Genomic DNA, 26,671 nt, shown 5'->3' on the forward strand with positions numbered 1-26,671 from the left:
CAAAGAAGAGCTCACACAGCAATCATTTTATGTGAGCGCTCCAATATATACTAAAAATTACAAATGGCCACTGACCTAAACTATTTTCAAAAGACGATTCATCAGAATCAAAATAGCCATCAAGGGAAAAAAGGAAGCATGCCCTGAATTCTTAGATTAAGTTGATGTTATTTAATTAAAAATCATCTCCATAATTTAATCTGCTAAAGCAATTGTTGGCTAAGCTGCTGTTAAATTAATTACTGATTTTAGTATTAAACAACACAGAATCAGAATTCCATTTTTTGTATTTACATGAAACCACTTTACTTTGCTGTAAAATATTCCATTCTGATTTTTGTTCTGATCACATGAAGAATAGTATGGAATCTTGCAAATTATTACAGCAATCTTCCACCTCTCTTTTCTTAGTGCTTTATTAAGTCAGCATCTCTTTGAACATTTTCAATCCCTTCTTCCACGCTTTTTGCAAGCTGAACTGAGTTGCTATTTATGTGCTAAACTGTTATCCAATGTCTCTTCTATCTGTAGTTTGCTTATGTCTAGCTATATGTCATGTTTCTTTTTCCTCACAATCTCATATCCCATTTGTTTGAGTTTTTTTATGATTTTGCTTTTGTAGATCATAAGTCAAAATTAATGGACTATATTATCTTAAATGTATAAAATTGGGAAGTATAGGACTGGAAAGGGAAGAAAGGATGCTGTTTATGTTTGCTGTTACTTCTTGCACCAAGGAGTAGTTTGGTATTTATCTAAATGCACACAAATAAATGGGATTAATCGTAAATCTGTTTGTTAATAAATCATATTGTTCATCAAAAAAATTATATCTACGTTAATTTTGCAAAGAAAATATACATTGTTTCCAATCATTTTCTTTTTTTAAGTAATTATTCTTCCAGAGATTAGCAGTATTAGTAGAACTAATATTTGAAGGAAAGGTAGAATGTACTAGAATGGGAAGAATGAAATAAGACATAAGATAGTTTTCGACTTACGACCAAAACTGAGCCCAAAATTTCTGTTCCTACGGAAAGCAGTTGTTAAGTCAGTTGTGCCCCTTTTTATGACTTTTTTTACCACAGTTGCTAAGTGAATCACTGTTAAGTGAATCATGCAGTCATTAAGTGAATCTAGCTTCCCCTGTTGATTTCGCTTGTCGGAAGCCTGCTGGGAAGGTTACACATGATCGTGGGACAGTGAAACTGTCATAAACACATACCAATTGCCAAGTGCCAGTAGTTTAATCATGTGACTAAGGGAATGCTGCAACTATCGTAAGTGTGAAAAACAGCAGCAGTGGTGATCCCCGCCGCCTAGAACAGCTAATCGGCGGTATTCCAGGAAGCCAATACAACCGTCAATCAGCTGCTCGGCATCGAAGGCTACAGTGATTCCCTGATGGCGGCTCACCAACCCCCTTCCCCTGCTGCAATATTCACTCTATAAGACGCACAGACATTTCCACCCACTTTCGGGAGTGTGCCTTATAGCAGGGGTCCCCAACCACCGGTCCGCGGACCGGTACCGGTCCGTGGAACAAGTCCTACCGGGCCGCTGGCTTGCTGGGTGCCGCCATCTTGTTTTGATGAAAAAGTGCTTCCGTGAGCTTTTCCGGGTGAGAGCTCACCGGAAGCACTTTTCATCAAAACAAGATGGCGGCGCCAGCGCTTGGTGAGCTTTTCCGGTAGAAAGCCATTTCTACCCGGAAAGCTCACTGAAGCGCTGCGCCGCCATCTTGTTTTGATGAAAAAGTGCTTCCGGTGAGCTCACCGGAAGCACTTTTTCATCAAAACAAGATGGCGCCCAGCTGATGTCGGTACCGGGCCGCGCCATAAAAAAGGTTGGGGATACCGGGCCGCGGCGTAAAAAAGGTTGGGGATCACTGCCTTATAGTGTGAAAAATACCGTAATATGCTTAATATTCCTGCCTTCTATAGACAATTCTGTGAGATAGTCTGAGCTGAGAGAGAGTTTTCCTACTGGATTTAATGCTTAAGGCAGGCCTAGAACTCATGATCATCTTTTTTTGTAGGTCAGCACTTTAGCTATTACACTAAACTGGTTCTGAATGGCAATTAATATTAATAGCTTTTAAAATAACAAAGAGGTTAAAAATCCTATTCTGTTACATACAGAAAGAGATATATAGGAGTCAGAAATGTTCTATAAATATGTTTCGTACTACATGGCATACGCAAAAATGTTGTAAAGATTTATTCAGAATTAAAGGCTTCTAGACTACAAAATCGGTTGTATATGATATATTTAATCTGCTTGCTTTTTTTCTTTTAGGTGATAATGGGGTTGCTAAAATTTTGGCCGAAAACACACAGCCCCAAGGAAGTTATGTTTCTGAATGAGCTAGAAGAAATATTGGATGTCATTGAGCCTTCTGAGTTTGTGAAAGTTATGGAACCTCTGTTCAGACAGTTGGCCAAATGTGTCTCTAGTCCACACTTCCAGGTGAGTTAAAAGCTAGGAAAGATGACAACAGGTTTTTTAGTATCGGTACTTGGGCAGTAGACATTTTCCATTTTTCCTAGGACATTGGCAAATAACAAAAAATACATGACTTCTATACACTTAACTGGTGTTACAAAAAGCATTTCTTTTCAGTGAAATAAAACTCTTTTCCACTCACTATAGATTCCTATTCTGATTTGTTAAAAGAATGGAATTTCAGTTATAAGCCAAGCTAACAAAATCTCACATAAATAGGTTGAATTTTAAATTTGATAAGCATCTGATAGCTGTTCATCTATTTGAAAATTATGTCTAATAATTTTAATAATTTCTAATAATTGAAAAAGAGTGCCAAGGACATCTTTCCCTTCTTGCTTTTCTTTTTCATATTTTTGATATACAAGTTTCAGTCCATCCACAAGTGATGCCATTGTGTAGAGAAAAAGTTTTTCCAAACAACCACCCAAGTGCTTTTAATCAGAAATAATTCTCAAAGTTTCAAAATCACCAAACAATCCAAACAAGCTGTTTCTTTTAAATACCTTCTCCTTCTTCACTTTCTCTTTCTGGGGTTAAAGTTTAATCACAAAGTTCCCTTTAAAATATAACTTTTAGAAGCCTTATTGATGTTTAGTAACTCTTTAAAGTTCTAGGCAATCTTCTCCTTATTTTCAAGTTTTGCTCCAATTTTTTTCCCCTCTCCCTTCCCACTCACAGCCAAAAAGATTTTTCCCATCCGCTGTCACGTTAGGAAGGAGAGTGAAATGGAAAAAAAAAACCTTTCCCTTTTAGGATATTCGCAGCTTGTAACTCTCACTAGAAACAATGTATACTTAGCAGCCTTCAAGATTCCAGGTCACTTTGTCTTGCCTTGTCCCGGTTGAAAGCAGCTTTCATATTTCTTCCAGCTTTCTCCCTCCTGCACCTGCTTGTCCGGCTGCAGATTTCTTCGTGGCGGCCATTGCTGACCGCCGTTCCTCCCCCTTTGGAGAAGGGGGTTTTGCCGGCTGGGGAGGGGGTCTGCGACACCCCCAAGCCCCTGTCCGGATCCCCCCTGTCTTCAGCTGCCTCTACGGGGCAGCTATATCCCCCAGATCCAAACGGATTGGGGGAACATTGGCGAACGCAGCAGGGATCGCGCAGTATCGCGAATCCCTGCCACCGCCGAAACCTTGCAAACCGGAAGAACCGAAAACTTGGGCAGTAGACATTTTCCATTTTTCCTAGGACATTGGCAAATAACAAAAAATACATGACTGCTATACACTTAACTGGTGTTACAAAAAGCATTTCTTTTCAGTGAAATAAAACTCTTTTCCACTCACTATAGATTCCTATTCTGATTTGTTAAAAGAATGGAATTTCAGTTATAAGCCAAGCTAACAAAATCTCACATAAATAGGTTGAATTTTAAATTTGATAAGCATCTGATAGCTGTTCATCTATTTAAAAATTATGTCAAATTCAGGTGCCCACCTTATGATGGGCAACACTAAGAATTTTAAGAATGCCTACTTTTTTCTATTTTTAACTAAGTCTCATTTTCATTATTTATACAGGTGGCAGAGAGGGCATTGTATTATTGGAATAATGAATATATCATGAGTTTGATCAGTGACAATGCAGCCAAAATCCTTCCTATCATGTTTCCAGCACTCTACAAAAATTCCAAAAGTCATTGGAACAAGTAGGTATTTCAGGGTGGCTTGGGATGAGTGAAATTTCAAATTAGGGATCTTCAGCTTGCTTTTCTGTCAAGAATTGTTCATGATAGGGCGATAATATTGCTATATTTACATTTTCATCATGGGAGGAAAAGGAGAAAAGTATCAATGGCAGTAATTGGAAATATTCAAGTTAAATACCCAAAAGAGAAATGAATATGTTGCCTGTTCTCTATTTGCCTAACGGGGGCGTGTGGGTGTGGAATATGAGTTTTATGCATGCAGACTAGCTTTGGAGGTAATTTTTTTCATTCAGTACTGAGAATTGTAAAGGGTTGTTTTTGGATGTTTTTGGAATGCCTGTTTGACTAATAAATAAATGTGTAAGCATATGTGCTAGGAATTTAGAGTGTGGAACATCCTGTTTTCCTCAGGGGTGTTTTTAATCCCTGCCAAAGTGTTTTGGAGACATTTTAAATAATTTATCATAATTTCTGTCTTCTGCAGGACTATCCATGGGTTGATCTATAATGCACTGAAACTATTTATGGAGATGAACCAAAAGCTATTTGATGATTGCACGCAACAGTACAAGGCAGAGAAGCAGAAGTAAGTGTTTTCGTTGAGAAGTTGATTGATAGTAACTAACCTATGAGTGCTGAGATTCTCCTTTTTGAGATAGTAGTTAATAATCAGAATGAAAAACCTGCAGTGATCCACTTAAAACTCTCTGCAAATAAGACATGCCACTTATTATTATGGAACAGGAAAAAAGATGGACTGGAACAAAATATAAATCAAGAAGCCAATAATTAAAATATCTGATAAATTTAATCAGTTATAAAAAGTTATGTGAACATGGGTGTTTGGAAGTAAAAGAAGCTACTAAAGAGTTTAAAAAAATACAAATATGGTTTTTTTAAATGTAGCTCTTAACTATAAAGCTAAAGATATCCCAAAATATTGTTAAAGAACATAATTGTTTGTTTGTTTGTTTGTTTGACTTGTATTCCCACCATCTTGCCTAGAGGCGATTCTGGGCAGTTTACAAGCATTAAAACAACAGCTTATACCCTATGGTGATACCTCTAGCACAATCAAACATCAACATTGCCTATATGAGGTCCTTGGGAAGCAGTCGATACATACATCAAAAAGCCAAATCCCCATCTGGCTGAGTGTACGACAAACCATAATAATAATTGATCATTTAAAGACAGGGAGGAAAGGAGCAAGGTGGGGACTTCTCTTAATCTGGTAGCCACCTCCAGAGGGATATACCTCCTTATACTGGCTGTAATTCCAGTTGAATTAAATATTAAAATATTAAATATTAAATATTAAATCAATTTCAAATTTGTACTACCAAAAAGTTTGTTTATATCCCGCCTTTATTATTTATATAACTAACTAAAGGCTGCAAGCATATCCAACATCCAACACTCCTATTTTCCCCACAACAACAAGCCTGTGAGGGTGTTGGGCTGAAAGAAAGTGACTGGCCCAAGGTCACCCAGCTGGCTTTCATGCAGAACTAGAACTCATGCTCTCACAGTTTCTAGCCTGGTGCTTTAACCACTAGACCAAACTAGCTGTCATTTTATTTTAAATGAAAATATCATTTAAAAAGTGCTGTCTAGAAAAAAAATTGGCCCTCTAGGGAGAACCTGTAAAATGAAAATTCCTTTGCAAATCAATAAGAAAGGGATTCCACAGTCAGAACTATGATTGAGATGGCTTTCTTTTTCATAACTGCTGTCATAGTTAATCTTTATAACAGGCCTTCACACATAGCTTTAACATTAAATATGAAAATGGAAGATTGTTTAGACATTCAAGATATTTATATGGAGATGAAAGCCATTTTCAGATAATATCCCAAATCAATTGGGGCTTTTTAAAAATAATCATTAGTTATTTGGAAACATTCCTAGACCCCTTTAAAGTTGAACAGCTGCATTTTTCCCCAGTTGAACTTCACTCATTCTCTTCAAAAACAACCCCATGTAAACCGCATTACAGTGGCCTAGTTTGCAGGTAAGCAGTGCATAAGTAATGGAGGTGGATTTAGCTCATCAAGATACAGTTGCAGTTGGCTTACTGATTGAAGGCAGTAAAAGGTAACTTTCTAGCAATATCATCTGTACTTCTAAAGCATTGTTAGCAGGACAAAAATTTGTAACCTTGGGCCCTTTGGGCAATAATAGTTTCATATCTTAGTTTGGATAATTAATATTCATTTGCCCAATTTATATAGTCACTCATCTTGCCTGAGGTAACTCTGGGTGGTGCACAACAATAGATGAAAGAGTGAAGAAAACAGAAAATTCAAATATAAAAACCATAATAATAAATAAATAAAAACAAAAAATGCAAAATATAGCTGAAGGGAGAATGAAAATGGAGCCATCTAGACAAGTCTTTGGTTCTATGGAAACTCCAGGCCTGGTCACATGACCAGGTCTTATGGGTCTTTCGGAATATCAAAAGGGATGGGGCCAGTCTAATTTCAGAGGGAAGGATGTTCCATAAGGTGGGCGCCATGGCAGAAAAGGCCCGTTTTTCTGGGACTCACCAAATATAGGATCCCAGCTAATCTACAGCATGCCTTCTCTTTGAGATCTTATAGGACAAGCTGAAGTAATTGGGGAGAGGCAGTCCCTGAGATAGCTCCATCCCATGCTGTGAAGGGTTTTAAAAGTTAAAACCAACATCTTGAATTGGACCTGGAAGCAAACTGGCAACCAGTGCAACTTGTATAGCAGAGTTGTAACATGTGCTGCTCTAGGAGCACACATAATTGCTCCTGCATTCTGTACCAGCTGAAACTTCCAGATACTCTTCAAGGGCAGCTCCAGGTAGAGTAGTCCAATTTGGAGGTGACTAGGGCATGACTGACAGAAGCAGGGCCTCCTGATCCAGGAACAGCATAACTGATGTTTTCCTATCTGATGGTTCCATGAATTATTTGGATTGTTTACACTGCAGCATGTTCTATTTCTCAGCCTCAAACAACCTCCGTAATACCGTATTTTTTGGACTATAAGATGCATTTTGGTTTAGAGGAGGAAACAAAAAAAAAAATGGTTTTTTGCCTCCGCACAACCTGTTTTTGCCTTCCCCACCATCCAGAAGCACTCTTCAGGCCAAAAACGGGCCCATTTTTGGCCTCCGGGGGCCTCTGTGGGTCCCATTTTTGCTCTCCCCGGCCCCTCCAGAGGACCAAAACGGGCCCGTTTTTGGCCTGCAGAGTGCTTCTGGACATTGGGGAGGGCAAAAACAGGACCCACGGAGGCTTTGGTAGGCCAAAAATGGGTATGTTTTTTGGCCTGCAGAGTGGTTTTGGACAGCGGGGAGGGCAAAAACGGGATGCGCGGAGGCTTTGGGAGGGCAAAAACGGGTCTGTATTCACTCTGTAAGATGCACAGACATTTCCACTCACTTTTTGGGGGGTGAAAAGTGTGTCTTATAGTCAGAAAAATACAGTACTTGATTTCCTCGAAACCTTTGAACAGGTATCAGATAGCAATTTTGCAGTTGCGAAAATAACATGTTTTTTAAAAGAGTAATAGAATCCTGTGGAATCGGAGCACACCCACACATGTGCTCAAAAAAGCCTAGAAGTAGGTCTTTAACCCTGTAGAAATTATTATCAATATTTTATAATGTGATATGTAGTCAAAACTATAAGTGATTTGACTGGAGCCCAATCTTATTTACTATATTTAATTTCATTTTAAAGGTAACTGAAACTTAAATTAAACCTAGTTTTAGTTTTTCCTCTGTAACAGGAAAGAGCATTTCCTAACACATCATTCGAAGTTCAAGTAAAGCCTTTGATTAAACAAAAAGTTATGTACCTCTCTGCAATAGGCAGAGAAAATCATGGAAATTGAACATTTTCCAGCATTGCCTTTTATGACTATTTGTCCAGAAAGGATAGAAAACCTGCCTTTTCAGCTGAGTCTGTTTGGTAGTACAGAAAACATTATAGATGGTATGGAAAACAGTGAGAATAACCTATAGGATTATAATCCATCTGAGTGAGCAATTAAGAAGAACGAACATACAATTAAGGAGTTTGGTGTGGGAGTTCAGTTTAGGAAAGAAGCAGGAAGAGCTAAATAGAGTTATTGATAATTGCTCAACTTGGCCAATAAATTGTTCTGTTCTACTCTACTCTACTCTACTCTACTCTACTCTACTCTACTCTACTCTACTCTACTCTACTCTACTCACTTAAATTAGCTGAGGCAATTTCAGGCAACATACAAAAAAGCCATTTATCAGAGAATGAACTTTCTTTGATCAGGCAAATAGGAATTTGGTGGGAAAAGCATCCCCAAAAATCCCATGTTTTCTCTGGTAATCTAGCAACTAGGGACAGTATGTGGGTATTTTATATATCATTATGCAGAGAATTCTACAAAGCTAGACTTTTCCCCCCTTTTGTTCATCTGAGGAATATGGGAGATGGAGATAACTATGTTCTGCAGGGACTGTGCTTTATTTGTTACACATGTATGCAGACTTGTTGCTTTTGTGTAAGAAAAAGTGAACATAGGCGAACCCCTTCAGTTATCAGGAAAGAGGGAAAATTATTGGATTAAACAAAACAAGTGCTTGCAAGAGCATAGAGAGATGGGTGAATGTAGCTCAAGGAAACCAAGTTTATTTAGAAAAAAAAAACTTTTCCTTTGGAATTTCAGAATAGATTCCACAGTCTCTCTGTTGTTGTAGTTTCAGGACCATGAATGAAGAGCAGCTGCCACAAGCCACAGAGACAGAAAAAGGACTTTATAGGTCCTTCAAAGGAAAGGATTCCTGTCTCTGACTTGAAGAAATGGGGAGGGAGAGGAGGAGGAGGACTAATGACTCCTGGTTAAGGGGGACCAAAGCAGTAGTCCAGGAGTCTTCAAGAGATTTGTACCTCCCTGGGGTTCATATTTGGCATGGCATGGAAAGACTTCCATGGGGCAAAATGACACAGCCAGATCCTGTGAACAAGCAGAATGAAGGAGTTGTGCCCAAAGATGCGGTTTTCTTCACACCTTCCTATCAAAGGAAATGGGTCTGGAAGAAAGAGAAGGATTTTGGAAACAGGATGTGCAGATGGTTTCAACAGGAATAGTTGGGATTCTTTGACTAAAGGATAGATTTCTGCTGTGAGATGGGCTATGCCTCATCAGAGCTAGGAAGAACATGCTTGTAAGATATTTTTATAAACCTGACCCAAAGGTATTAAACTGAATTCTGTGGGGACTCCAGAAATAGTTTTGATACCAGGTGCTGGGAATGAAATGGAGAGATGTATGCTTATTGTGAAGGCATTCAATAATGAATGCATAAGTGCAGTAAAGAATAAAGTTAGGGCATATGACCCAAGGTTTCCAGAGTCTCTACAGAAATTCACAGGAATTCAAGGGAACAACAGAAAGAACTAGAAATGTTAACATGGGGAAACCAATATTTCATAGGTATTACTGAAGCCTAGTGGAGGAATATATGGAGGAATATATGGAATATATGGATTACTGAAGCCTACGAGAGGAATATATGGATTGAGAGGAATAAGCCACACACGAGGGGGAAATGGCATTACATAAAGAAAATCCATAAGTATGCAGAAACCCCCAAAATGAGCATGCGGGGACAGTCAGGTACTGAGAAAGAAGAGAAATGGAAGCAGCAGTTGTTGGAATATGCTATAGTTCACCAAACCAGATGAAAGATGTGGATCATATTTTCTTGAGCCATATTACTGAACTTTCAGGGAACAGGTGGTTATGAAACTGCTCAGATAAGTTAAAAAACCAACCCAGCCAAAATTGTGATATCCCAATATTTCCTAGTTCAGAGTCTAACCAAATAGCAAAACCTGGTTGAAGAGGTAAAAGCAGTGGGACTCCAAGCCCTCAGAAGGAAGTTACGAATCATCAATTTCAAAATGCCATGAAAAGGAAAAAGGGAACGTTGTCCAGTTTCATTAATCTTGGACAGTTATTAGGTGGGCAAAAGGAATGTTTGGGATGTCTCAAAAAGAAAATATTAAAATATAGCTGTATGCTATTGTACTGAGACAAAATATGTTGATGTACAGGGAGCTTTTGATTGAACCAAAAGTTAAGAGGTTTAGGAAATAAAATATAGATATAAGGATGAAGGTATGTGAGAATGGCCATGGAAAAGCCAGCCAGAGGGACAGTTGGATAAGAGGCAGCTCAACGCGCAGAAGGAATGGGGGCATGATAAATGTTCCAGAAGGGTCTCTTTCTAGTTTCTTGGGTTGTCAAGGCAACAGGGGGTAGATGTATTTAAGATTGCAAGTTTCTGTTACTATAACCTTATAGTAAAGTAGAATTAGTTCATCTGGGTGTTCTTCCTGTCCGGACTACCTTGCAAGACTGGCAGAGGACCAAGAAAGCACACCAGCAAGTAGCTAATGTCCATAGAAAGGAACTTAACTCAAAAGGAACTTAGATTTGCAAGTTGCAAGTAACAACATAACTATTTTGGCTACGTCTGTAGAAAAAGGAAAGGGTGGGCCTGCTGCATGGATAAGATGGCAGGATGGTAACAAACTACGGGGAGAGGGCAGAGCTCCTCAATTCCTCCTTTGCTTTGGTCTTTTTCTCAAAGGGGAACTCTGTTCAAATGGACCTAAGCAGAACAGTTGACACAAGAAGGGAGTGGCAATCCAAGGTAAGTAGAGATAGTTAGGGAGCACCTGACTAACATGAATGAATTTGTTTCCAGAGCTTGATCAATTCCACATGATGCTCTTAAAGAGCTTGTGGATATTATCTTGGAAGTCCTTTTTGTGATGTTGAGATATCATATAGAATGAGGACAGTGCCAGTGGACAGGACATGAAGATCTGTTAACCAATTCGCTTGTCATTGTTACTTGGCAAATTCTAGAATAGTTTATAGTTTGTAAGTATTTGGTAAGGATGGTATTATTTTGCCTGTAGCCACTATGGATTTACCAGGAAGAAGTAATGCCAAACCAATCTGTTCTTTTTCAAATAGTGTGAGTAGTAAACCATAAGAATGAAGCAGACACGGTGTATCTTGGCTTCAGGATGTCTCATGAATACCAGTAGAGGAGAATAGCCAAATATGGACAGGACCACGGTATTATTGTGTGGATACAAAACAGGTTGAACAGTCATACTCAATGAGGGGTCCTTTGGGTCTCTGCACACTAGAAGGAAGTGTTGAGTGGCAAACTGAAGGGCTTTTTTCTAGGCTTATATGATTCAGTGTATTTATAAATGACTTGGATCAAATATGTGGGTAACACAATCCTAAGGGGACAACAAATACTTTATAGGGAACAATATCAGGATTCAAGACTAATTGTTTTTTGTTGGTCAAAAGTCATATTTGGATTATTCCATTTAGTTGAGAATACCACATTTTAGGGAAGGACATTGATACATGGCAAGAGCAAAACAGCCAAGATGATAAGGGACTGCAAGGGAAAAAAAAAACATGAAACAAACTGCCCTCCAGTATTTGAAGAGCTACCATGGAGGGGTTGTTTAATATATTCCAGAAGTCAAGAAAGAGTGACCTTAAGTTGCAATGAAGCAGATTTATTTTATTAAATTTCCATCATTCTCCTCTACAAGGTGACTCTGGGTATCATAACATTTCCTGATGTTGCTTAAACATCAGGAAAATTCCTTCATGGTAAGAGGTCTTCAGCAGTGAAATTGATGCCTTGTGAGGCAGTAGTCTCCACTGGAAGTTCTAAACAAAAAAAATCAATGGCCATTTGTTGGAGATGATATGGTAATAGATACATACACCAGAGATAAGACTGAACTAGATGATCTCAAATATTGCTTTGAACTTCTACATAGGGAATGTCAAACTCAAGGCCCGGGGGGTGGATCTGGCCCGCAGGGTGCTTAGATCTGGCCCATGGGCTGCCCTGGAAACAGTAAAGGATCGGCCCACAGTGCCTCTGCCAGTGAAAACGGAGCTCGGGAGGGCTCCCAATGGCCCCTCCCGAGCTCTGTTTTCACTGGCAGAGGGTTGCAGGAAGCTGTTGCAGCCGAAAATGGAGCTCGGGCTGAGATAGCGCTCGGGCCACCACAGGCACCCTTAATATGAGTGACATTGAGCTGGCCATGCCCCTGCTCCCCCCCCCCCCAAGGTCAAACACAATCCTGATGGGCCCTTAATGAAATTGAGTTTGACACCCCCATTCTAATTTGTCAGTATAAATCATATTGTAGTATTACCTTGATGCTGGAAATTGTATGAAGTCAATCTGAATATTACCTGCTTTCCAAGTCACCTAGGTTGTACCCCACGGTGGCTTTGCCCAGATGGAAATCTTACATGCATAAAATGTACCAGTTGTCATTGTTGCTTCATATTCTGCATGTTTTGGTAGAGTTACTCAACACAAATGAGAGGAATAGGGAAAGAATGGGTTTTTCACTTTGCATACTGGAAATGTATACCAGTATTATAATGTCACCAATAGGTAGCAAGCAAGCAATTCTGTGCAGCCCTTTTCTGAGTACGGCTTATACTGAGAAGCATATAAACTGCAAATCTGTAAATGTTTCTTGAGAATAAGAAATATAACGATCTTCAGTCGGCACTTTAAAAACAGTTTAAAAGTTTATAATATTTATTGCCATGTAAGTTCTTAAAGCTAATTTTTACTTCCAAGTAAACATTTAAATTTCTGGATTTAATAGCTTCATGGTCTTTGGCCTGCTTAGTTCCATAACACTCTAAATCATGGGTGTCAAACTCTCCGTGTCATGTTGGCGTCACGTGACATTTTGAGATGGTTTTCCCATTAGTGGAGCTGGGGTGGGCATGGCTTGCACGTGATGCATCTGGCCCACGGCCACCAGTTTGACACCCCTGCCTAAATAAACATGTGATCTATGAGGTTTTTTGAAATCGGGGATAAGAAGTTCATCCGAGAACGGTAATCCAAAGATGAGGAGAAATGGGGGTTAATGTCTCTTACCTGCTGAAGAATTGAGTTAATAGGATTGGGTGAACTGAATGAACTGGGTTTTTTTTTGGGGGGGGGGGGAAGATGGGAATGATTGTGGTCATTCTGAAACCTGGGCTGAAAGTAGAAAAGGTATTACTTTATGACATACGTCATAAAGGAAGGATTTTACATTTTCCTAAGCTATTTATAAGTGGGGAGGGAAAAGGGAGGGAAAGAGGTACTTTAATTTGTATCTGTGTAGCATGCTTTTCAGGCTTAGCATTTAGAATGGCGTAACATGATCTGACCTCTAGATAAACCAGAAGTTTTAATACCAAAAATAAATTTCTTCCAATCTTCAGAGGGCGGTTCAGATTGAAGGAAAGAGAAGAGATGTGGTACAAGATTGAGGCGTTAGCTCGGCAGAATCCTCAGGTAATTATTATTATGATCAGATGAAAGGTTTTGAAATATCCTCGCTTTCTTCTATTAGGTAATACTGCCAAACACCATACAAAAAGAAATTCAGGGGGAATGCTGAACCTGTGTTTAAATCTGACTGTGGCTTTAGTGTGTAGTGCAGTAAATGTTACTATCAGCTTCTGTTTCCAGTGTATAAATTTGAAGTGTAAAGACCAAATGGTTTTAATCGTGGTCACATGCTTTATCTGATGGCATTTTGGAACTGATAAGCATGCATCTAAGCAGTTGCTAAACTAGCCTAGTTTTTCTGGGAAGCTTCAGTACCTATCGTAGCTTTGTTTATTCACTTAGTCTGGCACTAGATGAGTGTTTCATAAGTTTGGTAAGTTACTACATCAAAGGAATGAATGTCAGAAACTGCCTTTGTAGTCCACCTAGCTGATTACTGTTTCTGCTAACAGCAGGGTTTGTAAGATTTCTTAGATGGAGTTTCTAAGTTTCACCTTATAGCATGTGATTAATCGCTGAGCTACTATTCTTCCCCAGAACACTGAGCTGCTAAACAGCAGATATCATTGCTTGTTGGTTACCTGAAAATAATTCAGTTTAATTGGTTTTGCAAGTTACTGCTTCTCCATGTTCAATTAATTTAGGATAATGTTATAGTATTACTCCTATATCATGGTACTATTTTATGTGAAATAAAATACACGCCCCAGTGTTAATTCTTGTAGGAATTCAGGCTTTTTTCATGCACTGATTCCTTTAACTCAAAAAACCTCTTTGAATATTGAATAAAATCCAAGTTCTGAATAGGTAATAGCTGCATAGCAATTGTATTGTTAGGTTTTAGTTTAGGTTGGATTTTATGCCTTGATACTTTTCATTATTTTGTTTAGTTGGGATTTTCATCAGTGCAACAAAAAATGAATCAATCCCCTTTACTGTAAGGGAATATCTCAATTAAGAATGAAAGTTTTCAGTAACTTTTATATCCCCAAATCTATTTCACAAAGGGATCATGAATTGTAATTGAAAACATTCACATTATATCCTTTTCCCCCCCTCTTTTTGGGATCTGTGTATATGTGTAAACATTTGATGTTCTAGTACTTGAGTTGCTGAGCTTGCATTCCCATTTTTCTGTGTGCTGTGTTCCTGCAGTACCCCATGTATTGCGCACCCCCACCTTTGCCTCCTGTTTATTGCATGGAGACGGAGACCCCCACTGCAGAGGACATACAGCTACTGAAGAAAACGATGGAAACAGAGGCTGTACAGGTGACTTTAATTATATAAACCCAGTTGATCCAAAGCCTATTGGTAGCGTGTAGTTCCTGGCAGCTAGTGTTCCCTTAAGCAATCAAGCAGGCAAGCTAGTCATAAACAATTGGCATATGGTTTCTCTGTGGAAAGGCAAAATGGGTGGAAAATAATCCTTAATTCTCAAATGGCTTAGGAAATGTGTACAAGGATTTGTCAGCTACCACAGCTTAAAATAGAGGGACAGTGGTTTTTAAAACAACATGCTGGATGTATTTCTGACTAGTGCAGGTTTATAAACTAACCCACAGTTTCTGAGTTCCAAAAACAAAACCCCAAGTCACAAAACCTTTCCAGTTCATTCCTCTACCTGCACTCTTTTTAATGGTTTGTTTGTTTTACATGGCTTTTTGGAAACAAATACATAATTATTCTAGTAATTGTGAAATGATGTTACAGTCACTTGGATGCACTTAGGACTAAATAAGTACCAATGCATAACTGGAACACTGACTGCTTTGTAATTTAATTACATTTTGCATGAAAAGACAAAATCAACAGTTCAAGAGGAGGCATAAAGGAATCCATCCCATAGAATTTGGGATGGTTAAATTACATTCTAAACATTTCAACAAAAGTATTTGTCCTTCTTCCTGGTGATGCTCCTTGAATTATGTAGGTCCATGACACAACTCCAGTGTTGATACACTTCATGTCAGTCATAATTAGTCTTGGCTTTGGAATGGGCAGAGTTGAGGTATCCACTGTATTTCATACTGGCAGGAGAGTATAACTTTTTACTCCTCTGCTCCTACCTTCTGTACTTCCTCTGTTTCCTTCTAATTTTGCCTCTTGCTTAGCATACTGTTAGCTATTTTTCTGCTATCTGAATTTGAAACACCAAATTTGAAAGCTCTTCGAAAGAGTTTGTATCATACATTCCCTGTCAAAAAATAGTTTTTAAAAATTGTGTGCCCACAGATTAAGTAGTGTAGTTTATTGATTAGTCAATTGACCATATCAAAGCATGAACATCAGCCACAATAAGTTACAATTAAATAAGATACAGTGAAATGCAATAAAATAGATTACAGTAAGATAAACTTGCCCACAGTCTTCTGCTGTCGCAGAAAGCAAACTGAAGTAGAATTCAAAAATAGCAATCTCTAATAATATGACTCAGAGGCAGAGTTCCCTTTGTTTCTTATGACATGTTTTGGAGCAGTGGTCCTATTTTGTAAAAGATACAACCCCACAATATGTGGTGGTATTTTAATTTCTGTATCAAGATACTCTGACTGGTATTTCTGCTTCTTAGTTTCCATGTTGCTAATTTGTAAACTAAAGTGTTGTCTAGCTTGTTTCTTCAATGTTGAATTTCATTATCATTGTAGTAGTGTTTGTGTATATTGATCTATAATCATTGACTCAACTTACCTACTTCAATTGTTAGCTTGCTACACACTTTGTTAATACTTAATTTGTGTCTGTGGTAATTCTGTTGTTATCTTACTTGTGTGACCTTGTACCTGATAATTATTACTTGAAGGCTAGTGCCTTAAAGGAAAATGAAATAGCTAAATATATTAGTTAGGGATTTAATTGGTGGCTTTCTAAAAATTGCTAGAGCATAGTTTCCCATCATCTTTGATAATTGTTGCCAAGGCTGGTAGGTTTGAAATCCAACATATGAAAAATCAGACTGTCCTGTCCTGCTTGCTTAGTAATTTCTATATTGATTTTTATTTTAAAAGTTGTAGAATTTAGTGGCATCATAAATTTAGGGGCATCTCTCTATGTCATCATTTGAAAACAGACATTGGGTACAGAGCAAATAGGTATTTTATGGATTTGGGAGATGGCCCTAATTAAACCCAAATAGGCCATGATTTAATAAACTATATATAATACCAAAGTGAAGAGAGCAGGTTAGCTCATGGGAGAAACTTGCAGATCCTAAAAACTAACATTAATCTGTTATGTATTTGTATTTAGATGTTGAAAGATCTGAAGAAGGAGAAGGTTTTGCTGCGTCGGAAATCAGAGCTTCCTCAGGATGTCTACACCATAAAGGCTTTGGAAGCACACAAGAGGGCAGAAGAATTTCTCACCTCAAGCCAGGAGGCACTCTGACGGGCTAGGGAGACCCTGGAGGGTACACAGAAATGCACTTTGTTCTAACATATAGCTAGGGAATGAACATGGTGACCTGTGCCTGTCCTCCACTCCATTCTCATTCTTTCAGGTTCAATTTGATTTTACATTGTACCTCATATCCCACCACACTTTCACTTACTCCTGCTTTAAATCTTTTTAAGGCTGTGTTTTGTGTGCACATGTGATGGGAGCCTAGGAACCTGTGAGAATATCATTCCATTGAAAGGAACACCCTAATATCTGAATTTGTACAAAAAAAAAAAATCTGCAGTCCCAGGACCAAGGCAATGGGAATGTATCTGTTTATCAGTCATCCAGAGCCCTTGATTGATGTCCTCTTCCCACCTATCACACAACTGGGTAATCTGCATAATAGAAATCTTATGTTCTATTGACTAAACAGGTCAGTGTAGGCCATTTTCTCTTGAGAATAATGTGACACATCCCTCCCGTAAGACTTAAAATAAATAGCTAGTCTGATGGAGATTGCAGCTTTATTTAGTCGTTATGAGTAAGGGTGATAATGTATACCCCGCCCTCTCCCTGAAATTGTGTTTGCATTGGCAGCCATGCATAATTCCAAATCCAGTGATTTAGATAATTCTTTCAATGAATTTCACCTTCCAGAGGTTTGCAGTTGATCTTTGTGCCTGACAGCTATTGTGCAGCTGCTGCATGAATGTGTTACTTGAGTCTTGCTTTCTGTCTATCTCTGTTAGAACTGGAAGGGGAGTAGCTGTTAAGCACATTCTCTACTAATAATGCCAACTTTCCTTTCAGCTGTTGGGTTTTAAGCTCTGGCAAATCTTAAATAGACAGCTTTATTCATTTTGCAAATTAAATAAAGAATGCGGGAAACTCCAATTTCCATTTATCAACTGAGCTAGTCTTTCCCAATTAATTTATCTCCCTGTTGCTAAATTTCTACTCCCAGAATCAGCTAGCATGGTTTTATTTTCAGTGTTTATGTGGATTCCAGCTGTTCTAGCCCCATTTGTCAGTTCAAGAAACCAAACATCAAGTAGCAGAAATTAACTTTAGGGAATATATAATTTGTGGGGTATTTGGATTTCTTTGAAATATGGGTAGTCAGAATGTAAGAGTTACATTTATTTAATAGCTTCTCATAGTTGAAAAGCTGCTGACTTAATTTGGATCATGGAAATCACAGAAGGGGGAGCCGTCACTCTCCTTTGGTTAAAGATCCTGTGCTCTAGCTTTAGAAAAATTGTTTCTAGTAAGTCTCTCCTCCCCTTCCTCCCCCGTGAGGTTTTATCCATTTATTGCTCATTTAGGGGCCCCATTTTTGGAAAACAGTGGAATATCAGAAAAATGATTTTGAATTGGACTGTGAGGCTTTTTTTCATGTTATTGTTTAAATCTCCATGCGTTGTAATTTTGTCTAGTTACTTATACCATTCTGTTTCCATTGTACCTTTAATGGCTTGATTGAAGTTTCTTTGTAGCATATTTCATTTCAATATTCACAGATTTTACCTCTTCAGAGATTATCTTTTAACTCTTAAAAAACTGAAATTAAAAAAGTGGACATTTGCCAATTTTCCATACTGATACTCAAGCCACAGGCTGAGTAACTATATCATGCTCTTCTTTTTTTTTAAACTATGAATTATTGAATAAATCACAGTGCCTAGGCTTACCCATAATGCAAGCCAAACAAATTTCAGTCTGATACATTCCTCTTCAGTATTTTTCTCTGTGGAATTCTTCATTTTTCCACAATTTTTGTCTCCCTACTAACAGTCCATCAGCATTTTGTGATCATGAAGCATGCTTAACCTTCACTAGCCTATTTCTGGAATTCTCACAAGCTTTTTTTCTTCCCCAGGACATTATTACTTTGGTAACCTTTATTTTGCGAATGGTAGTATTTTAACTACACGAGGACAGGCACTTAGAATTGAAACTGACGTTAGAATATATGATGTTAACCTCCACTGTCTACTGTCAAAATACCCTCAATATCTGTTGTTCAAGATGCTCTGTCTGGCTGTAGTTTCTCATACTAATAAGGACATCTTTTAATCCTCTTGCAAAGTACCAGTTGAAGCATATGTGGAAGGAAGTTAAACAGGAACTTATAATTGATTTGCAAGATGTCCCTTGATTCAGTGACACAATCAAACAAAAATGATGCTTCACTGAGTAGCTTGCACATTCAGCCACTGGTTTTTCAAAGTGTGATTTAGCTGTGGAAGGAACAAAAGAAAACTTGGAGCTCTTTAACAACAACATGTGGTTGTCTGCTTATCTGTTCCCCCTCAAGGTTGGGCTCTGTAAATGAGAAGGACCATAGGAAAGTATCCTTCATTACCCACATGTATGCTACACAGCACTTCTATGCCTGTTACAGTTTTGCATAGGTGAAGCAGGGCTGTAATTGAGCATCATACGCTGTACACTTAGATGTAAATATAGGCTTTGTCTAATCTTTCTTTGGGATCAGGGAACTTGTGTTTGGGACCTAATATTAAAATTTAGTTTGCTGCCAGTTCATTTGAGTGTCCTATATATCTAACTATCGGAGAAGCTATATGTAAAGAGGTAAAAAAAAAAAATCACACTTCAAGCCAAATGAGCACCTCAGCTACACAACTTCCAGTTATGCTCTACCTTAATCTAGCTCTACTTAAACCCCTTGCGTTTGTCCCTATTTCAGCTTTTTCCTTCACTTACTATTACATGGATAGGGATGGAGCTGCCTCTTTTGTATCTTATACAGCCCTTCTCAAGAGGGTGGGAAGCAACTAAATGATACATTCACTTCCTGGACACAAGTATTAAGCTGCTTTACAATTCATTATGTACATATGGTGTACTTTATTTTCAGTAGAGTATTACATAGTACGACAGTGTTGGATTTTGTACAGATGTCCCTGTATGTACAGAACAAAATAAAATGGATCTCTTGAAAAGATGATACACTGGACTGCACCTCATGGCCACATTTAGCTCTTTAGCCCATGTGTCACAATAGGTAGTGGGGAAGAGGAGAAAAAAACAGACTAAACACATATCCAAAACACTTTTTTCTTTTTCTGAGGATTAATAAAACAGCCTCATGGTCACCACCACTAAGCATTTATAACTAAGTACTATAGACAACTGGTGAATTATTTGCAGTTTATCAGATGAATTGATAGGTTCAGTGCTGGAGAAAGATGAGATAACTATTTAATCACTTTAAAGAAAGATAGTTTAAAGTAGATTAGCTCCAGCTTAGCTGTTTTCTTTGTAGGCAAGAAGCTCACTGGGACTCTTTATTTCCATTCTGGCTTAAAGCCATTTTGACTTTGTCTGTCTTGCAGTGTTCGTTGAACCATAGCCTGCCATTGCTCATCCGATATCTCATTGGCCCATGCAGGAATGCTCAGCATAGGGAGCTTGACTCCAGCCATGGTCCTTTTCACTAATTCCACATGTTCTACAATAAAAAAAAGGCAAAGAGTGAGAAATAATCCCCATCCTGGAGACTGTTCGTGTAGTTTCAATCTAAATGGATAAAGGAGCAACTCACCCACACTGTCAAGCAAACAAAAAATTTTCATACATATTTTACTATACATCAAACATATATGGTTCAAAAAAGCCACGCACCATCCTGAATGGAATGTTCTTCAGTTTAAAGTTCTGTCATTCAACATAAACTAGTATGAAAAACTTGGAAGGCCAGTGATCTTACACAAGGAGAAGATCAAAATAGCTAAATAACATACACAACCTGCCTGTGTTTCCCCAAAAATAAGACCTGGTCTAATATTAATTTTTGCTCCAAAAGAAGCATTAGGTTTTTTTTCAGGTGATGTCTTATTTCTTTCCATGTACAAAGACATGTCAAACAAGGCCCGTGGGCCGGATGGGCCCATATTTGGCCTGTGGGGCTGTCCCAGAGATAGCGAGGGACTGGCCCCGCTGTCCCGGCCTAGCTGGGTGCCCCTCCAGCATGTGCAAAGGAAGTAGCGAGCACATGGTGGCTGATGGTGTCTGGCACAATCTGGGGCTATGCAACCTGTGCAGCACAGGTGAGTCTGAATGCTGCAACTGCCGAGCTGGCCATCCAAGCAGGCAGAGGTGCGGGGGGGTGGGGGAGGAGGCATGCGATCCGACACCGCACAGCCGCCTGCCCACTCCATCTGTTTTTGCTTGTCCATGGCTGCAATGGGGCAGGTGGCCACATCATGCATCTGACAGGCCGGATCGTGTGCCTCCTCCCATGTGGGGTGGGGGTGGCACCACGCCTTGGCCCATGCGCTTCACCCTACCGTCCAATCTCTTTTTCCAGCTCTGCCACGCACACGGGATGAGCCTCCTGCTGCCCTACCTGCGACAGCCCCGGCAGATGAGAAGGGTGGAGAGCCCACATCTCCAGGAGGCATCTGGGACTCCCCTCCCTGCTCCGCCCTGGCCCTCACAGGCACCTACCAACACAAGCAACATTGAGCTGGCCTCCCCACCCCACTGAGGGCAAACACAATGCTGACGATCTTAACTGGGGCTCATTTTTGTGGTAGGGCTTATATTAAGATCCTGGAAAAATCATGCTAGGGGTTTCTGGTTTGGTTTTTATTTTGGGGGAAACGGTATTTACATACTGTTCTGAAAAATGTTTATAATCAGGCAATTGCCAAAGAATAATTTGAACAGCTGGAGATGAAGTGGCATAATAGTAGGATGCAAGACTATTTGCTTACGTTAAACCTCATTAAAGTTGGATTAGGATGACATACAAACCTATTATATGCCTGATTAAAGGCAAGGAAAAGGAATTCTTATCCTGCTAAAGGCTATGGCTTCCATAGGTCAGTAGTTTTATTTCCAAATCAAACAATAATAGATGGCAAGCCACTACAAAATTAGATGTGATAATATACACTGCATAGTGGCTTCACATATATCAATAAGGCATAGTTTATTACTGGACAACTACCGTGTTTCTCAGGCCGTCTTTTCGGGGTAACTTAATTACTGCCCCCCCGTGCACCCTTGCCTAGAGTGCCCTGCGGGCAGACATGCCTCGCCACCAGCCGCTCCTAATGGCCGATCGTGGTGGAGCGAGGAAGGCTCCCTACCCACAAGTGCCTTTGCTGCAGACCCAGGTATGGTGCTGGCTGCAAGCCGGGTCAGCGGATGCGCGGCGGCGGCATGGATGTCAGCCTCGGTGGCAGCGGGGCACTTTGTGCCGCTGCTGCTTTCTCCGCCGCCGTCGCTTTCCCTTCTGCCATCACCGTGGCTTATGCTGCATTCGGACTGCAGCCATTGGGCAAGATGCAGAGGCCGGAATCTGTGATGGACATCATGGTGTGGCGGTTGCAGAGCAGTGGCCCTTCCAGTGGGTGGAGGAACGGTTTGAGCGCATTCCTCTGCCAGCAATGTTTCAGCCGCTTCTCAGGCAGAGGAGCCGCCTCCGTAGCTTCCATGGTTCCTACCGGCGGTGGTGCCTCTCTCACCAGCGCCGTCTCCAACAACAGCGGCAGCAGCAGCAGGACAGATCCCGCTGCCAACGAGAACCACCTGCCCTCCCGCAGGGGCATCGCTTTGCTTGACGGCGGCTGCGTTGACGTCCTACAAGTCGGTGAGTCATTTGGGCTTTGGTTGGTGGAAGCGGCGGTGGGAGGGTGATGCCATCGTTTCTCTTCCCCCCCCCCACACATCTCGATTTGCTTCCTGTCCCAGAGCTTCAGGTCATGGTCTTGTCCCCTGTACGGTCGGGTGCTCTCCTCTTGCTCCAGCTGCCCGAACCGCCCCCGTGGACCTTTTCCCCCTCTTTAAGTTTTCTTTACTCTCATTCCCTCCGTCATTTCCCTAAGAATACAGACTGGCCGGGCAGCTTCCCCGGTAGTTTTAAAAAGGGAACCATCTATCCATTTTGCCCTTCGAGCAGAGGCAAACCTTCCAATCGAAGCATAAGAGAAAGGGAATCATCCTACAGACCCTTAGCACCAAGCTTCCCAGAGAATTCTCCCAAAGGATTCACCCCAAAGGAGGATTCACCCCCTTAAATGCACTCCCCACCTTCATCTCCTTGAAGGGCAGAAATAGGATGGAAATCCACCTCCTGGATTTCTCCTGGCAAATCCCAAAGACACTCTTCCCTCTCTCCCTCCCTCCTTCTTTCCCTGTCAAGCTTCCGAGAGGATTCTCCCAAAGGATTCATCCCAAAGTGCTCTGCCGAGGCTGACATCCACGCCACCACCGCATGCCTGCTGACCCGGCCTGTAGCCAGCACCATACCCAGGTCTGCAGCAAAGGCACCTGGTGGGGGTAGGGAGCCCTCCACACTCCGCCATGATCGGCCGTTAGAAGCAGTTGGTGGCGAGGCGTGGCTGCCCGTGGGCTGCTCCTAACGGCAATTTCCCCCCAACCCTTCCCCCCATTTTGTATGTTTTAAATAGGCCTACATTTTGGGGGAGGGGCTTAATTTCACCTCATGCCTAGAAAACATGCTGGGCCTTACTATTGGGGGGAGTATTGTTGGAGAAACATGGTCCAATTAACTATATTAACATACAATCCTACAAAGCACATGCAGAGTTCTTAGACCATCCTAAGCTAAAACCACACTATAGCTTAACGTGGAATATAAATCTATACACAAACATACCAATACTGTAAGATTAAGAAAGAAGAAATCAGTTTTATACATGGACTAGTTCTAGATTGATAAAATCTAAATTCAATCCAGAGAATTGAAGAGACAGATAGAGTAATAATCTTGGCTGGAGAGGAAAAAGTGCTAGGTGACACTGAAGAAGTAAGGACAGCAGCTTTTTATATGTATAGAGATGAAATAGTATAATGTGTCACATCTGCATTAAAAGTCTAAAATAAAGTTAGAAATATTATACAATCTTATCAGGACACAAAGTTGGAAGTTTTGTTATATTACCTGGATCCATGGGGATTGAGCTGTGACTGCTTTGAGCTACAAGTCTCTCATCATCCTCATTATCGCTTTCGATGGGTGGGTCAGGCAGATGTAGTCTCATTGCCTGCATATGATACACAGGGCCATTAAAATTAATCAAAATGTAAAGATACATGCATTAATTTTCTCCTGGTAGCATTACTTCCCATATAGGGTGTTTGAAACAAAACTGCCACCTGAAGTCGTTGATTGATGTCAAGAGCTGGTTCTGTGCTAGTTGCTGTTAATTCATGTGTTGTTGATCCCTGATCTGGTTCTTGGTTCAGTGGCTGGTATACATAGCCATTATTGATACCCTCTTCCTCCTCCTCCTCTGGTTCTTCACTACTCCATTCGCTAATAGGATCAAGAGTTCCATCAGATGGTTCTTGAAGCCCCAGGTCCTCATGCTCATTTGGACAGATCCTCTCTGGACCCATTCTCTGTAGAACTACTGTCTCTAAGGCCATGCAACTGGATCTGTACAGAAAAAAAGAAACTTGATCTCAGCACCTGGCATCACAAAAGTAGTGAATGTAAAGAAAATTGGGAAAGAGTGTAGAGAACCAAGACATGTCAAATTTTATAGCAGCAGATTCCATTATAAATTAACACATAATTATGCTTAAGTATTACATGGTATATTAGGTATTTAGCATTTTCAGAAACTCTGCTTCTGTCACTAGTGAAACTTTTATTTTGTTACCTATGACAATTTTACATATGCAATGCTATAATATTTAACCATTATTTATTTAATAAACTACTACAGGCAAGGTTCACATATGCCAATGCAAAACCAAATAAACCACAGCACACGATTGCAGCATCTAATAAAATCAATAGTCCTGCCAAATCTGTGATACTATTCTAAGCAAATTCTTGATCAGAGTATCAGTCAAAAGTTAGTTTTCAGTCAGTTAAAGTCATGTAATCATTACAGAAAATTTGTTAATATTTCAAATTTTAATTTATGAGAAAATAAGGACATGAATAAGAACAGAATAAAACCTGTCCTATTTACTATGGTAATTACAGTGGAACCTATGTCAAAATCTCTCAATATATTTTATTTTCCTATTCCACGTTAGAAAATAGGTGCAACTCGTCCTGTCAAAAAATGGTGAAAACCCCAAATAAAAGACACTGATCTGCATAATATTTTTAGAGCCTCAGCAGTAGACAGTAAAGCCAAAACAATTTAAAAATACATCTATATAAAATTATTGCATAAAATATCCTGCAAATTCAAAGCAGCAAATTTCCTAGTTACCATATAATTAGAAAATAGACTCTGTTCAATATTTTAATGTGCTAGAAGACATAATTAACTTTTCAGTTACATTAATACTTCTCCCCTTATACATGTTCCCAGAAGCCTTGTTTAGCGGACAAGGGTAGAACTAGACTAAAGCCTATTTCTAGCAGCAAATGGACATCCACAAGCACCATATTAAAAAAAAACACCCTACTCTCCCCACCCTCAGAATAAAGATGCTAGACCAGCATTTTACAATCAGTCTTCTTTCCCACAACTCATTCCTTTTAATACCACCCAAACCGATGGCAATTATTGCAGCTTATGGAGGTTTCTTTAACTACAGGCAGTGTGCAGTTATTTTGGGGGGGGTTTCTCGAATTTAGCTTAATTACTCCGAATTAATTGAGCAAAGAGCGAAAGCCCCGAGTCAAATCTATGGTACACAATTTTATACCTCTCTTTACTAGCTTTTTATCTTAATTGAAGAGTCTAGTCTACCTTTCAGGGTTGCTCTAGTCTAGATATTAAAATAAGGTCATACATGAGATAATATTTTGATGCTAAAAATTGCCCTCTATATTCCCATAACTACCATTTCCAACATCGCTTGCTCATCCCATTTTACCATGTACGAACGGGCGACATAAGTATTCCCTTGCACCTGCTAGGAAGAGCTGTCAGCAATCACCAGTACCACCGCTACAAAAATAGCCTATCCTCACCAAGATAAATTGCGCTCTCTTGCTAAAAGATCTTCCACGGCCTCAACCCCCGGAAGCGAGGCACATCCGGCCATTGAGAAAATCGTCATAGCTAAGCGCGGCTGGAGATTCGTAACTATGACGACGCGAGCCAACGCTGCCCTCTGAAGAGACTTGACAACGCCGTTCACCATGTCCAGCCGCGCCCTTCTCACGATTATGCCCTTTCTTTTTTCTTTTCTTATCTATAGCCTGCCAAAATGCTTCTGATAGGTGCTTTATGTGTGATCAATTCTGCAGAAAAGAAAAAGAAAATCATCCCCGTAAACGGGGCGAGATAGTCTGTATTAGAAACCCATGGCAAACTATTTCTCGAGATCACATTGAAAAGGTGAATTATTAGCTTCCCTTTTCCCTGATGAAAAACATAAGCCTTGTACTGCAAAACATACTGATTTCTTAAAGGCAGCATAGAGGGGAAGCTTTATGATTCAGCTGCTAGCTTTGGGGGCAGAAGTTGTGCATCAGATCAGATCACAAGATATGGTTGTTGGCTTATGATCATTTCAATAGGCTACATAAATTTCAAAGCATATTTGATTTGGAACACTATTATTGGGTATTATTCCTGTGACAATCTTATTTGTCACAAAAAAAGTACAAGTGGTTTATTTTTCAGCTATCTTAAAAGTATATATCTCTCAAAATAGTGACATAGTAAAAACACCTTGATGCAATAGTGACACAACAAAAATAAATTTTAAAAAATCCTAATTAATAAGATCCAGTCCAGATGTTAGTAAAATTAATGCAAAGCTGCTAAAGATCAAATTCT

At 39.7% G+C, this 26,671-nt stretch overlaps 2 protein-coding genes across 10 annotated transcripts in view; one reads left to right on the plus strand and one right to left on the minus strand.

The window, feature by feature from the left end:
* Positions 1-19,887, plus strand: part of PPP2R5D (protein phosphatase 2 regulatory subunit B'delta) — a 61,694-nt gene extending 41,807 nt beyond the window's left edge. For 5 of the 6 annotated variants that reach the window (XM_026684028.2, XM_087962267.1, XM_087962271.1 and 2 more), the window contains exons 11-16: positions 2,299-2,469; positions 4,029-4,156; positions 4,641-4,742; positions 13,469-13,541; positions 14,694-14,810; positions 16,788-19,887. In XM_026684028.2, the coding sequence (XP_026539813.1) occupies positions 2,299-2,469; positions 4,029-4,156; positions 4,641-4,742; positions 13,469-13,541; positions 14,694-14,810; positions 16,788-16,925 (729 nt within the window). In that variant the 3' untranslated portion in view covers positions 16,926-19,887. Of the gene's footprint in view, positions 1-2,298; positions 2,470-4,028; positions 4,157-4,640; positions 4,743-10,772; positions 10,836-13,468; positions 13,542-14,693; positions 14,811-16,787 lie in introns of those variants that run through there. The other variant, XR_015749075.1, reaches the window with a different exon arrangement.
* On the minus strand, positions 19,771-25,978 carry MEA1 (male-enhanced antigen 1). Of its 4 annotated transcripts, none has more exons than XM_026684050.2 (4): positions 25,858-25,978; positions 24,072-24,354; positions 23,857-23,959; positions 19,771-20,394 (listed from the first exon to the last, which is right to left on the minus strand). In XM_026684050.2, the coding sequence occupies exons 2-4, from the start codon at positions 24,342-24,344 to the stop codon at positions 20,231-20,233; spliced, it is 540 nt and encodes a 179-aa protein (XP_026539835.1). In that variant the 5' UTR covers positions 24,345-24,354; positions 25,858-25,978; the 3' UTR covers positions 19,771-20,230. The 4 variants fall into 4 exon arrangements, with proteins under 4 accessions (XP_026539835.1, XP_026539845.1, XP_026539853.1 ...); XM_026684060.2 differs by having other exon boundaries at positions 25,797-25,923; XM_026684068.2 differs by having other exon boundaries at positions 25,761-25,919.
* Positions 25,979-26,671: the final 693 nt, after the last annotated feature.

The sequence above is a fragment of the Notechis scutatus genome, chromosome 1, assembly GCF_049901735.1.
Source record: "Notechis scutatus isolate UNSWTSFEM ecotype Mainland chromosome 1, rNotScu1.2, whole genome shotgun sequence".
Taxonomy (NCBI): domain Eukaryota; kingdom Metazoa; phylum Chordata; class Lepidosauria; order Squamata; family Elapidae; genus Notechis; species Notechis scutatus.

What these genes read in the sequence shown, in the direction of transcription:
- MEA1 (XM_026684050.2), bottom strand. Translation starts at nt 24,344, where the DNA reads ATGGCCTTAGAGACAGTAGTTCTACAGAGAATGGGTCCAGAGAGGATC. An exon ending in ACATCAATCAACGACTTCAG is followed by an intron (nt 23,960 to 24,071) that starts GTGGCAGTTTTG and finishes TATCATATGCAG; the next exon opens with GCAATGAGACTACATCTGCC. An exon ending in CTCAATCCCCATGGATCCAG is followed by an intron (nt 20,395 to 23,856) that starts GTAATATAACAA and finishes TTTTTATTGTAG; the next exon opens with AACATGTGGAATTAGTGAAA.